The 13,583-nt window shown below is 37.2% G+C and overlaps 2 protein-coding genes across 4 annotated transcripts in view; one reads left to right on the top strand and one right to left on the bottom strand.

Moving 5' to 3' along the window:
- Positions 1 to 13,583, bottom strand: part of LOC136838821 (uncharacterized) — a 93,481-nt gene that overhangs the window by 38,174 nt on the left and 41,724 nt on the right. The gene's annotated exons all lie outside the window — the stretch shown is intronic.
- Positions 1 to 13,583, top strand: part of LOC136838819 (importin subunit alpha-3-like) — a 45,129-nt gene that overhangs the window by 15,400 nt on the left and 16,146 nt on the right. For both annotated transcript variants that reach the window (XM_067104434.1, XM_067104435.1), the window contains exons 3-4: positions 739 to 1,152; positions 8,554 to 8,804. In XM_067104434.1, the coding sequence (XP_066960535.1) occupies positions 961 to 1,152; positions 8,554 to 8,804 (443 nt within the window). In that variant the 5' untranslated portion in view covers positions 739 to 960. The remainder of the gene's footprint in view (positions 1 to 738; positions 1,153 to 8,553; positions 8,805 to 13,583) is intronic.

The raw sequence follows: 13,583 nt of genomic DNA, 5'->3' as shown, positions 1-13,583 counted from the left end.
CACAGTGGCACCGATCGCCACCCATTCATATCACCAGAACAAAAGCCTCGTGCCAATGAATCTTGGGATGAAAAGAGCATACCGTATTTTACCAGCGAACGTAGGGCCGTGCGCCATCTTCACTGCCCGGCCCACGAAGTTCCGTGACCCAAGATCATGAAAATGAAGATATATAGCATTAACTACTATTAGTCAGGGGGACTGGAACCTTCCTATCAACAACAATACAGGGGTCAGGCACATCGTCCTTTTCAACGGGACCGTGGCAATGAGGAAAAACACTCATTCAAAAGTCCTTGAACGTTGCATGATATGATAATGGGTGTGGGTGTGGAGTGATGGCTATAAGCGGGGGAAGAGGTGAGGAGCTAGCTATTCCGTGGTTTTACAAAAGAGCCATTTCCGTGACAGCCACAATAAGGACAGTGTCCGTTAAATTTACGCTAATTATAGAGAAAGAAGACACACCAAGGTTTAACACTAATGCTGTATATATGAGTCAATTTTAAACTAATAAAACACTGACATGTTTGTTTCCATGGATATAATGTAGAAGATATACTTACTTATAATTTTAACCGTCTTAATTACCTATTATGAACATTTCACATTTATCTATTTAGTGTCGTTATAATTTCTATTTATGAAAGTTAAGTAACAGACGAATGTAAGAAATTAAAATCTGAAATCAAAAGCCTTAAAATGACATTCACCCAATCGTTCTTTATCCCTCTACAGGATATTCCCAGAAATCCAAAACTATGGCCTTCAAGGATCACTGCCCGACTCCCGAAACCATCCACTCCTCCAACCTGCCTTACTAACACGCCGGGAGACCGTCGTCCCTCGGCCTCCCGTCCAAGGGCACCCAGATCGGTCCTGACTTACTGATGCCTTTGCCGCGCCGCAACGGTTGCTGCGGCAAAGGCGGCGGAGGAGCAGGAACCGTCCCGAGCGACCATGGACCGACATCCGACGCAGATCATCCTATCGCCTGCTGGCATGAACAGCAGCAGGCGATACTCCAAGAGCAAGAACCCGACGACGCCGGCCCTCATCGCTCGCCCCAAGGGCACCACCAAGAAGGCGAGTGGGAGCAGCGGGGTTGACGGCGGAGGAGGAGCAAAGGGAGAGGATTTACAAATAGGCGAAGTAAGTGATGAGATTGATTGCCCGAAGATTCGATCGTCAATTACACATCTCTTTTGGTATGCGTATTACAACAACGGTTCCGCAAATAAGGAACGACAGCACATATTTTGAGACGTAATCCGCTACTATATATATATATATATATATATATATATATATATATATATATATATATGTATATATAATATAATATATATATATATATATATATATATATATATATATATATATATATATATAACACAAACACTCACACACGTATGTAAAACACACACACATATATTCAAACATATATTATACCTATATATACATACATGTATACATGTGTGTGTGTATTCAACGGTGATAACTCTTTTAATCTAAATGTTTTAATAAAGAAGAGCAATCCTAGAACTCAGTCTAGTCTATAAATATTTGCGCATGCGCACGGATATATATACTTATTATGTCGTGACTTCGATCAACAAATACTGCAACAAATCCCACAGTTTCATGATAATAAAGGTATCCAAGGTATTTCCAGAGTTGCAAAAGTAAAATAAGTCGCGTCTGGTTCACTGCAATAAACTTACTAACTTCGCAACATAGCAATTTAGAATTTAAAAGTAATCCTAAGTAAAGTAACCATTAGCCGGTCATAAACTATGACTAAATCCAACTGTGAACCTTTCAAAAGCAGGAAAAGAACAGAACTAAATATCTGGAAGATTCTTTACGACACAAAATCTGTACAATCTTAATAGCAGAATATTTTTTAAAGCTGGCCTGTAACAATCTTGAGCTAGTTTGGAAACCTTCAAGTGAGAACGATAAATTTTTGGATATCTAAACCCTTAACTACACGAAAGACTACAATATTTACTTTTAAATAATGCCTTGCCCCGTTTTTTTAATAATGGTGTGAATGTTTTACGGAAAGAAGCTCATATGCTCTTGAACACACGATTCATCTTACTTTAAAATAATTACAGTAACTACTGGGAGTCCTTCTAAGCACTAGTATTTAAAAACAGAGTATAATTTAGGCTAAAGGCCAATCGCTGGGATCTGTGAGTAAAACGGTTTTGAAGGTGTAACAGTAAGGAAACCTCGTAGTTGCAATGTGAATCATTTGTTAAGAGAGGGTGGAAAGTAAAGAGGAAAAAAAAGAATATGAACGGAGGTAACGTAAAAGGAATGAAAAGGGTTGCAGCTAAGGGCCGAAGGGACGCTGCAAAGAAGCTTGAGTAATGCCTACAGTACACCGCATGAGGTGCACTGACGGCACTACCACCCTACAGGGCCTAATATTTAAGAGCATATTTCAATTCATGACTTGGCACAAATGAATTACCTTCGCGTCAGTCAGCAACTTGCGATAAGATAAAAAATAAATATAATTGTGCAATGGACCTTCCGTGGCTTTCTAAGACTGCAAAAAAATTCTAAGGCACAGTTACGGGACTCCCCCTAATTTCAGAGTAATTGAGCCAGGTATCACCCAGAAGTCATTTCCTTAATGTTAGTTAATAACCAGCGCTCAACCATTATAAGTCTGATATAAATGACATACTATGAGCAAAACAAAAGGGGACGAATTTATTTAGGATGTGGAAACTATTCTGACTGGTTCAAATCGTGGTTTTCTATATCAGTCATTAACAGAAAATGCAGTGCTAATTATTTACATCTATCATACATTTAAACATTCAGATAGTTTCTCATTTGCCTCACCTTTCCCATAAACCCCATCCAAAATATAACTACTTGACCATGAAAACTACCTTTTCAGTTGGAACCCATTTCAGTTAGCCATTCTAATAAATTGTTCCTTTCAGTGGTTACTTGAACCTAATCTCCATCATAACAGTCCCAGTCCACTAATTCGTCCTAAAGGCCCCACTTTGACCTCATACTTTTCAATACAATGAATCCCCGCATTCGAATCCCGCTGGGCTTGACCTGGCCATACCACTTAACACCCAGTACACTAGTAAGCCCAATCATATCCTACTCTACGCGCAACCTTACCATGACAACTGTTCATGTGTATTTAGCTAAGCTGCCTTTCCAAGAAAACAATAACCAAGACATGCTCTTAAGGACCTTAACAGTGCCACAGAATTTCACAGTACCATAATTCACTTGGAGATCACGCAGAAAAACAATCATCCTAAAAAAAAAAAAAGTCTCAGTTTAAGGTGATAAATAAAACATCAAGTTCCATAAGTTCGTAAATGAAACCCACAAATACTGACCGACAGTAAACCTCTTATCACTTTACATATCACAACAATTCTTAGACTAGGTCTCTCTCTCTCTCTCTCTCTCTCTCTCTCTCTCTCTCTCTCTCTCTCTCTCTCTCTCTCTCTACTATGTAAGGTTGCAATATGCATACACACTACAGGAAAACATGTTCTAAAGACATGTCGTCAACTCATCGCATGTAAATTATAAGCATCTTGAAAAAAATGCAAGGACCGTGAATAAGGAACAAATCTTTAGCCAATGCTGTGTAATCGCAAGAAGCAATGGTTATAATTACTAATAAGTAGTTAACCTGTATTCAACATGTTTGCGATGTTTGTGCGGCAAAGTACCAAAGTGTTTAAGATATGTTATAACTATAATGTGGACACAACCATAAATAACCCAAATTTTCTTTGTGCACTACATCTGAGCTAGCTTAACATCTATTGTCCAGTAACTTTAGAAACCACGCTTTACTAACAAATGCAGTTAAAAAACATGAATCACTGGAGCTTGAAAATACCAACCGCGCATGCATATGAAACATATAACACACATACTTCACTCTGGAGTAAGTTTTCAATCCTATACAAAAACGTGTATCATATATTCCTGGAATGCGACATATATCTAAGACTTTGGCAATTTGCAACATACTTGGTCACGTGAAAGAAATTCAGTCATACGAAGATTGCGTCGAAGTGAATATTTCATAGGAAAGCAAGAATAAATGAAAGTCTATTATGAAGTTGAATCTGGAACCGTACAAATATGAATCTGATGATGATCTCTTAAAAAATGGATCGATAAGTACCCTCAAATGATAAATCAAGAGAAAAATTATTTTTGTTAAAAGACAAAAAAAAAAAAAAAAAAAAATTATCCAAATCAACAAACATTACGTGAATTTACATTTTTAGAATTTTATTTTTCTTAGTCTTAAGGAGATACATGAAAGTACTATAACAGAATCAAGCATTATTTTTATATCAAAACAGTTAACAGCGCATGGACACAATACACAACCACGAATTCTGTCATGAATAAATTCAAACCAAAAGATAGCGCCGACTGGGAATTTACTTTAAACAAGGCAATCGAATTACAGAAAGTAAGAGGCATGAGGTTATTCGACCGTACACGAACAAATTTTCCGCTCACATTCTTCAGCAATAATCTTCTGGAAAAAATAATTTTACTTGTCTACCTATTTATTCGTGCTCTTTTCTTTCTTGGATCTTTCAGTTAAAAAAAAGCAAACTATTTTCACAAATCAGTTCTCGATAATTATTGGGAAAAAGGTAAAACCATAAGAGAATTCCGGAGGCGATTCTGACGTTCGTCGACGAGTGCCTGACCGACGAATCATTCTTGGCCCGACATTCTGACTGAAGGCAATGAATCTTCATCAGCGATCGCTCGTGTCAGTGCCGAATCATGCGAGGTGGAGGGTGGACCTCTTCGATTCCAGCAGTCGGGTCTCCGCTGGTTGCACGCGTTCCCGAAACATTCCCGTGACTCGGCCGTGAGATTACAAAACGACACACCTTTCCAATACTCTCAGTTATGTCGGAACGATATTTACTTAAATACCATTTGTTCAACACAATCCAAGTTGACAAAGTGATATTCGTTACGAAACTCATCCAGTGAGATAGCAATGAAGCCAGGATAGTGCGAAGTGCAAAAACTATTTCGATCACTTTAAAATGCAACAAACCGACTACGAAGACGAACGCGCGCAATTTCTACATAGTCTTGAGGTAAGAAATTCCTTATTTCAACATGCTGTGCAAGTTACAAGTTTCGAGTTCATTTTGTTTAGTCAGAAAATTAAAAAGCAACAAAACACCATAAGTTCTACTGTAGGCTATACCCAAATATGCAGCCTACACGTTTTCAAGACGATGAGAACAAAAGTGACAAGAAAATAAAAAAAAAATAAGAATTTCGATGAGTCATTAGACAAATAATTGGAAATAAATGTATTACATTAAAATCACTTTAGAAAACATGGAAGCTTATGCCTGACCAGTGGGACGTTATGCATCCATAAAGACAAACAAACACGCGCGCTCAATATGTGTGTGTGTGTACGTATATATATATATATTATATATATATATAACATAAAATGTACTCTACTATTTGTCTTTTCCCCTTAGGAAAGAGGGGGGAGGGGGACCTCCAGAACCTTTTCGCTTTTCCAAACATAAAATTTACGTATAACCATAATTAATATCATAATGCGCCTTACGTAAATTCACAATAGAACAGTAACACAAAGTCAGGTTTCGGCATAATGGCAGCGCTAGAATGATGACGCTCTCCAACCTTTTCTCGTAGGCTATAAACATCTGACCTATACAGGCCAGGTGTTGAGACCAATAGGTCGTCAAGGCCAGGTGTTACGTGATAACGTCGTATATTCCTTTGGTCAAACCCAATAGGTCAACCGAAAAAGTTCCGATACAACCAGACAGGCCAACCGAAATGTTCCGATACAACCAAACAGGTCAACCGAAGAAGTTCCGATACAACCAAACAGCTCAACCAAAAAAGTTCAAATACAATTAAACAGGTCAAACCGAAAAAGTTCCGATACAACCAAATAGCTCAACCAAAAAAGTTCAAATACAATTAAACAGGTCAAACCGAAAAAGTTCCAATACAACCAAACATCTCAACCAAAAATGTTCGGATACAACCAAACAGGTAACCAAAAAAGTTCTGATACAACCAAAAATCTCAACCAGTAAAGTTCCGATACAACCAAACAGGTCAACCAAAAAAGGTCCGATACAACCAGATAGTTCAACCAAAAAAGTTCAGATACAACCAAACAGGTCAACCAAAAAAGTTATGATACAACCAAATAGCTCAACCGAAAAAGTTCAGATACAACCAAACAGGTCAACCAAAAAAGAGTTCCAATACAACCAAATAGCTCAACCAAAAAAGTTCTGATACAAACAACCAGCTCAACCCAAAAAGTTCAGATTCAACCAAACAGGTCAACCAACAAAGTTCCGATACAACCAAACAGCCCAACTAAAAAACCTCTGATACAATCAACCAGCTCAACCAAAAAAGTACTGATACAACCAAACAGGTAAACTGAAAAAGTTCCGATACAACCAAACAGCTCAACCAAAAGCATTCTGAAACAACAAACAGCTCAACCAAAAGCGTTCAGATACAACCAAACACGTTAACCGACAAAGTTCCAATACAACCAAACAGCTCAACCAAAACAGTTCACATACACCCGAACAGCTCAACCACAAAAAAAGTTCAGATATAACCAAACAGCTAAACCGAAAAAATTCCGATGCAACCATACAGCTCAACCAAAAAGTTCCGATACAACCAAACAGCTCAACTGACAAAGTTCCGATACAACCAAACAAGTCAATCAAAAAAGTTCCGAAACATCTGAAAAGATGACGCCAGTCACCAACCATACAGCTCAACCAAAAAGTTCCGATACAACCAAACAGCTCAACTGACAAAGTTCCGATACAACCAAACAGGTCAACCCACAAAGTTCCGATAAAAACCAAACAGGTCAACCAAAAAAGTTCAGATACAACCAAACAAGTCAATCAAAAAAGTTCCGAAACATCTGAAAAGATGACGCCAGTCACCATATTAACCAAAAGTTCCGATACAACCAAACAGCTCAAGATAAAGTTCCGATATTGCCGATAAAAACCAAACAAGTCAACCAAAAAGTTCAGATACAATCAAGCAATCAAAAACCTCTGAAAGATGACGCCAGTTTTTAAGAATGAGCCAGATACGGATTTATATATTAAAAACCTAATTTTCGGGATTTATGTTATGTCAAAAGTATACACAAGGTTCTATAAAGAGTGCAATAAAGCACAATTCAGGAAACAAACAAACACACAAAGTCCTGCTGCTAAGTTACGACTTTACTTTTTTGTTTCATCGGTTCGAAACAACAGAAAACATGAAATTCTGACATGGCTTTAAGAGTTCACAGAATTCTATGTAAGTGGAGTGGTATTCTAATGAACTTCATTTTATATTCACCCATGTTGGTTAGTTAGCGTGACAACCAACCTCACCAAGAAGCCATCTTTCAATACTTCAAAACATTACATGAAATATATGACCTTCATTCTTGTCCATTCGCGTGGTCTCAATACTGCAAAACCATTAGTGTTAGAAGAATTAATATACATGCAAAATCTTTGTTATAAATAAATACAGTTATTCATGCATACGACTTTAAATACACACACACATATGTGTTGTGTGTCCAAACAAAAGGCTCAGGTTCGAATGCTGGCCGGGCAGATCAATTTTAGTTCCCCGAGAGTGAAAGTTATTCCGAAACTATAGTGAATTCGATATGAAGCGGTATTTGTGGCTTTTCATTACATAATATATATATATATATATATATATATATATATATATATATATATATATATATAATTACTATTAGTGATATACATGCAACAGTTGGTGGGAATAATGAGGGTATGGCGGAATTAACGGGCTTGGAGGGCCTGGATGAGACTGCAAACGAAAATGGAGTGCAATTCGTTAAGTTTTTGTACACCAAATTACAATGTAATTAGAAGTAGTCTTTCCCAACCCAAGGATATCTTTAAATACATTTGACATCTCCTGGCGACAGTCATAGAAACCAAATACATTACATATCCACTGATTAGATCTGATTTCATTGATTTATGAAAATCTCGGAGAACATGCGCTGACTGACAAAGTAAAAGTAAATTCGTCAAAATATTTCAAAAACACTGAAATATTTCCATATATTTCTACACATACAAGCAAACACAACTAAGACCTGCACCTTACTAACAATCTATTTACTCTCTCTTTCTCCTAGTTCTTCATTGGATGGGTGGGTAGAACTCTCGGCTAGCACGCTGTTGGCCCAGCGTTCGACTCTCCGACCGGCTAGTGAAGAATTAGAGGAATTTATTTCTGGTGATAGAAATTCATTCCTCGTTATAATGTGGTTCGGATTCCACAATAAGCTGGGTAACCAATTGGTTCTTAGTTACGTAAAATAAATCTAATCCTTCGGGCCAGCCCTAGGAGAGCTGTTAATCAGCTCAGTGGTCTGGTTTAACTAAGGTATACTTAATTTAACTCTCTTTCTCTTTGCAGAGACTCAAAGCAATCCAGGAAAGGCGAGAGCGCCTGCAAGCCAAAATCGACCTGGGAAGATTACCCCCAATTCCGCCGTCCAAAAACGCTTCCGCTGGAAGCCAGAAAACGCTAGACGCCAACTCCCTCTCGCCAAACTGGAAAGCCAAGGACAGCAGGCAGTCCAAAATAGGCACCCCTCCTCAGATCTCCATTTCCCAGCCCGAAAACCACAAGATTAAGATTCCCATAGTTCGCCTGTCGCCCCTGCCGTGAGTATTCTTGTCTGAAGGGTCCTATAATCAATATCTCCCTAATTCCTGGGCCGGGAGGGGGAGGCGTGTGAGTATCAATAATGTGGAAAGAATGTGGGTTATAGTAAATCTAAGAAAATCTGGGCAGTCTGAAAAGTTCTAATAACAAGGATTAATATAAAAACACACAGTGCTATATATTAAACACGAGCAAAAAGTGCTATTTTTATCAGAAAATTAAATGAAGGATATAACCAGTTTGGTTGAATGGAGAAATCTGAATGTAGAAGTCATTGAGAGAGAGAGAGAGAGAGAGAGAGAGAGAGAGAGAGAGAGAGAGAGAGAGAGAGAGAGAGAGAGAGAGAGAGTCTATAAACATAATGTAAAACTTTAAATGGCAAGATACTCTCAAAGTTTGAAGGGCACAGAAACTGCGGTTCTGGGGCTCACTGAAATAAATGTATGAAACATTCGACCGGTAGTATGAAGTCAATGCTATGAATAGAATCAGTTGTCAATTCTGTGGGTTTTGCTAATGCGAATCTGAAAGCCTTTGCTCTTCCTCTTCAATACTTAAAATGACTAAAGGCTGGTTTGTGTATCGCTTTACTCATTCTAGCTTCAGTTTCCTTAGACAAAAACTCTTCTCTTTGGGACGAAAGTACTATCTGTTCTTCGAATAATGTTCACCCGTTTTACAATCTAAAATACAGACTAACGTGCAATCTCATGACTCCACAACTCCTTAAACCCTCGGAATTACATTCTTTCTTACCTCATCACTGACACGGCAAAGAATCTTGTCCACAAACAAAACAAGCAAGAACATAAATCATTACTTGGTAAAGAATCTTGTCCACAGACAAAACAAACAAGAACATAAATCATTACTTAACCTTTCCCTTTACCTGCCAGTAATGATTTTTCTTTAAGATTCTTGTTTAATTATTTTTCTTCAAGATTTTTGTATCATTATTTTTCAAGATTTTGAATGATGACTTTTCCATGTTTTTAAGATTCTTGTAAATGCTTCCAACTCCCCAGACCTTGACCCTTCAACTATCCTAAAGGCCTAACCTTCCATGTCTTCCACATAAACAGAATAAAACATAAATTCTTACATCAACACGCTTCCAGTTTTATTTGGTTTGATATTTAATACCAACCGGTCCACTAAGTTACATATTTCAAAATCAAGAAGGCAATGTTCTAATAATATACTCGATAAAGTCAGATTTTGAAATAACGAAAATGCCGAGTTCTAACACCACAGGATGCATAATCTCTCGTTAATTTTCATAATGAAGTCCTAACGTTAATGATAAATCGTCAGATTTATGAGTCATGATAAAGTATTATCGCTGAAGTTTTAATACATTTGGATGATTTAAAAGCTTTTTTTTTTTGTTTTCCCTCACAGTGAGCTTACAAAAATTCCAATGAAACATCATAAACACGTAATTCAAAAGAGAAACAGAAAGACAAGCTTACAGAGCGAGAACGAACACATTTATAATTAATTCTTATTGAAATTATATTTCTGAAAAATGGGATTCACTTCCAAATGGATTCGATTTCCTAACTGATCAATATAAAGACTATTTGTCGAAAGCCGTTTATATAGGGTTAATGTACTTTGATCTGATATACTGGGGCTAGTAGAGAAAGAACACCACATGCTGGCACCATGCCAACTAAACATAATAACAACACAATCAAATCGAAGCCTTTTATACATAAATCACCATCTTTCATAAATTATGAATGGCGAAAGTAATGAAAATCATAAAATTTTGAACGCAAAGAAATCAGATCCTTCAGAAAAGTTCTTGAGAGTCGAACTTGCACAGACAGGTGCTGGTTGACCATTTCTCAGCATTGATATTGGGGAGTTTTAACTAAATGATTGAAAAGGGTAGTTGCTCAAGGTAGTGCTCTTGGTCCACTGATTCTTATTATGACATCAGCACAACGCGTGATTTGGCCTTAAAAACAACCTTGTTGTTTATGCGGATGATGCTACTCTATGCAACGACCCAATCTCGTGAGTGTACATCTGTGGTTGCCGAATAAAATAATTCAGATACAGTTAAAATCAATGAATGGCGCAAATTATGGGGAATGAAGCTAACCCACAACATAATTCAAAGTATTAGTGTTAGCAGGTCTAAATCACTAAATCCATCCAACCAAAGTTTACTGACATTAGTTCTTTCACTAACTGCAATGCCTCCAAAATGCTAGGTGTCACTCTCGATTGCAAATTCACTTCTGAATTACAAGCGGTCTAGCTCTTTTTCAAATGCACAAAAAGTCGGTACACTGAGAAAGTCCTTCAAGATTTCTGGAGACCAGTCTATCCTGCGGCAATGTTTTTGTTATTTTCTTCTGTTATGTTTCGAACACTGTTCCTGTCTGGTGTTCTACACCTGACTCGCATCTTAAACTGCTGGACCAAAACTCGAGTTCCATTAAATACATTAGCCAATATCTTATCATTAATCTCTGGCATCGTCACTCACTATAAGGCCGCAAAACAATTTTCATAACTCTGACCATCCTTTATATTCAGATCTTTCAAGACTCTCACCCACCACGTAACACTGGATATACGCAATTAGTTCAAACAGTTTTACATTTTCTTTTGTGAGGTTCAAAACTGCAGTTTTCAAGATATTAGGCCTATGTCCCTGATGTGACCAAATTGTGGAATGATCTTCACCATCCCATACTTAATCGCTGGAATATCTAAAGCTTAAACTTGCTACATATCCTTTTTTTTCTTTGAGCAGGCTCACATGATTCTAGATTCATAGTTTATTTGTTTTATCGTGATTATTATTCTTTGCTAGTTGTCTCATTTGTGATTATTAATCTTTGCTAGTTGTCTCATTTGTGATTATTATTCTTTGCTAGTTGTCTCATTTGTTTGTCTTTATACTATATAGTTTATTCTTTATTTTTGTATTGCTTTTGCAGTATGGACAATGATTTATCAGAACCAGCAAGTGAAGAGCAACAAACAGGAAAAAAATTAATTTATCAGAAACACAAGAAAAAAATTATATGAACCAAAGCATAATTTGCCAAAGCAAAAAAAGAGAAAAGCAAAAAATATTCAGGTTAACCATTGTGGAAAGCAATAAATTATCAGCACAAGTAAACTAATAAAAAAAAGAAAAGAAAGTCACAGCATAGGCAAACACAAGGCATACAATTTGCCAACTTAACCTAATTCTATCATACAGAAAGCTCGCAATATATCACCTAAAAGCATACATAGTTAAGTCACTATTAACCCAGACAAACACACAACAAAGTGATAATTTACCCGAGCGATAAAATAAAGGAAAAGAAAGGAATTTGGTGAAGTCATTGGACCCGCAAACGACCATCGATTTATGGACGTCTCAGACCGTTGAACTGTTTACACTGTAACTATGCGTACGCTGAGGAATAAGTGAACTCAATGGCATCAGCGCATGACGTGGAGTCAATACAACTGAGATGCAAGGAACAAAGCGTTATTTAAACATGAACGAGACAAGTCTTGCAGAGTACACAGAGAATTCAAGAATTCCTTTATACAAGATGACCTTGCAGAAAATGAATGAAGCGACACAAACTCTGATGAGCTTCCGCGACTTTAAGTTTCCCACAGATAAATAAAATTATTCATCGACAGCCTCTGGTCTTGACGCATAGAATACAAGAAACTCACAAGGTCCAATATACGTCCACAATAACATACAGTACTTTCTTGCGGAAATTTCTCATGGGATTCTCAACCACCATAGACATGCCCTAGGCTTGCACGATAGCTCGTGTGTGGGAAGGCTGCTTACGCCCTAGGCTTGCACGATAGCTCGTGTGAGGGAAGGCTGCTTATTTTACGTGGTGATACGGTTAAAGGTTAAAAGACAAGTGAACCTAAATTACAGTTTTTTCTACGGCGGTAATTCAAGAGAGATCACATGCACAGTCAGCCTTCAATTCTTGCTTTATGGTTTCATGAAAAAATCAGATAACGAGCACGAAGTGCCGACAAGCTTCGATAGCAGAGAAAGGTTTCATTTTATTTCTTTCTATCTCTTCGCATGTCAAGCACAGTACTGTAGTCCATCAACAGTAATATACCTCATCTACTAGCACGCGCGCACATATACATGCATGCACACACACTCACAGACAAATATATATATTGTATATATATACAGTATACTTTATATACATACATACATACATACATACATACATACACACACACACACACACACACATATATATATATACATATATATATATATATATATATATATATATATATATACATATATATATATATATATATATATATATATATATATATATATATATATATATATATATATATATAACATATATACCTAATGTATACTCCCTTCGGAAGAGTGATCAAAGTGTTAACATTTCAATTCTCGCAAAGTCTTCTTAGGATGAGATTCCTTGACCATAACCTACTCCATCCTAGCTGTGTCCCATCAGTTTCAACGACTTACCAGGTACAAGACTCACTATATAGGTCATTCAGCGCTGAAACGGAATTGACAGTAGAACAGTTTGCAAGGTGTAACAGGAGGAAAACCTCAAAGCAGCTGCACTATGAATCAATTGTTATGAGGTGAAAGTAAGCTGGAATAGAGAGAATACGAATGGAGGTACAGTAAAAGGCATGAAAGCGGTTGCAGCTAAGGTCCAAGGGACGCTGCAAAGAACCTTAAGTAATGCCTACAATGAACCACACGAGGTGCACTGATG

The sequence above is a fragment of the Macrobrachium rosenbergii genome, chromosome 5, assembly GCF_040412425.1.
Source record: "Macrobrachium rosenbergii isolate ZJJX-2024 chromosome 5, ASM4041242v1, whole genome shotgun sequence".
NCBI lineage: Eukaryota > Metazoa > Arthropoda > Malacostraca > Decapoda > Palaemonidae > Macrobrachium > Macrobrachium rosenbergii.
This window is presented reverse-complemented; position numbering and strand designations above follow the sequence as displayed.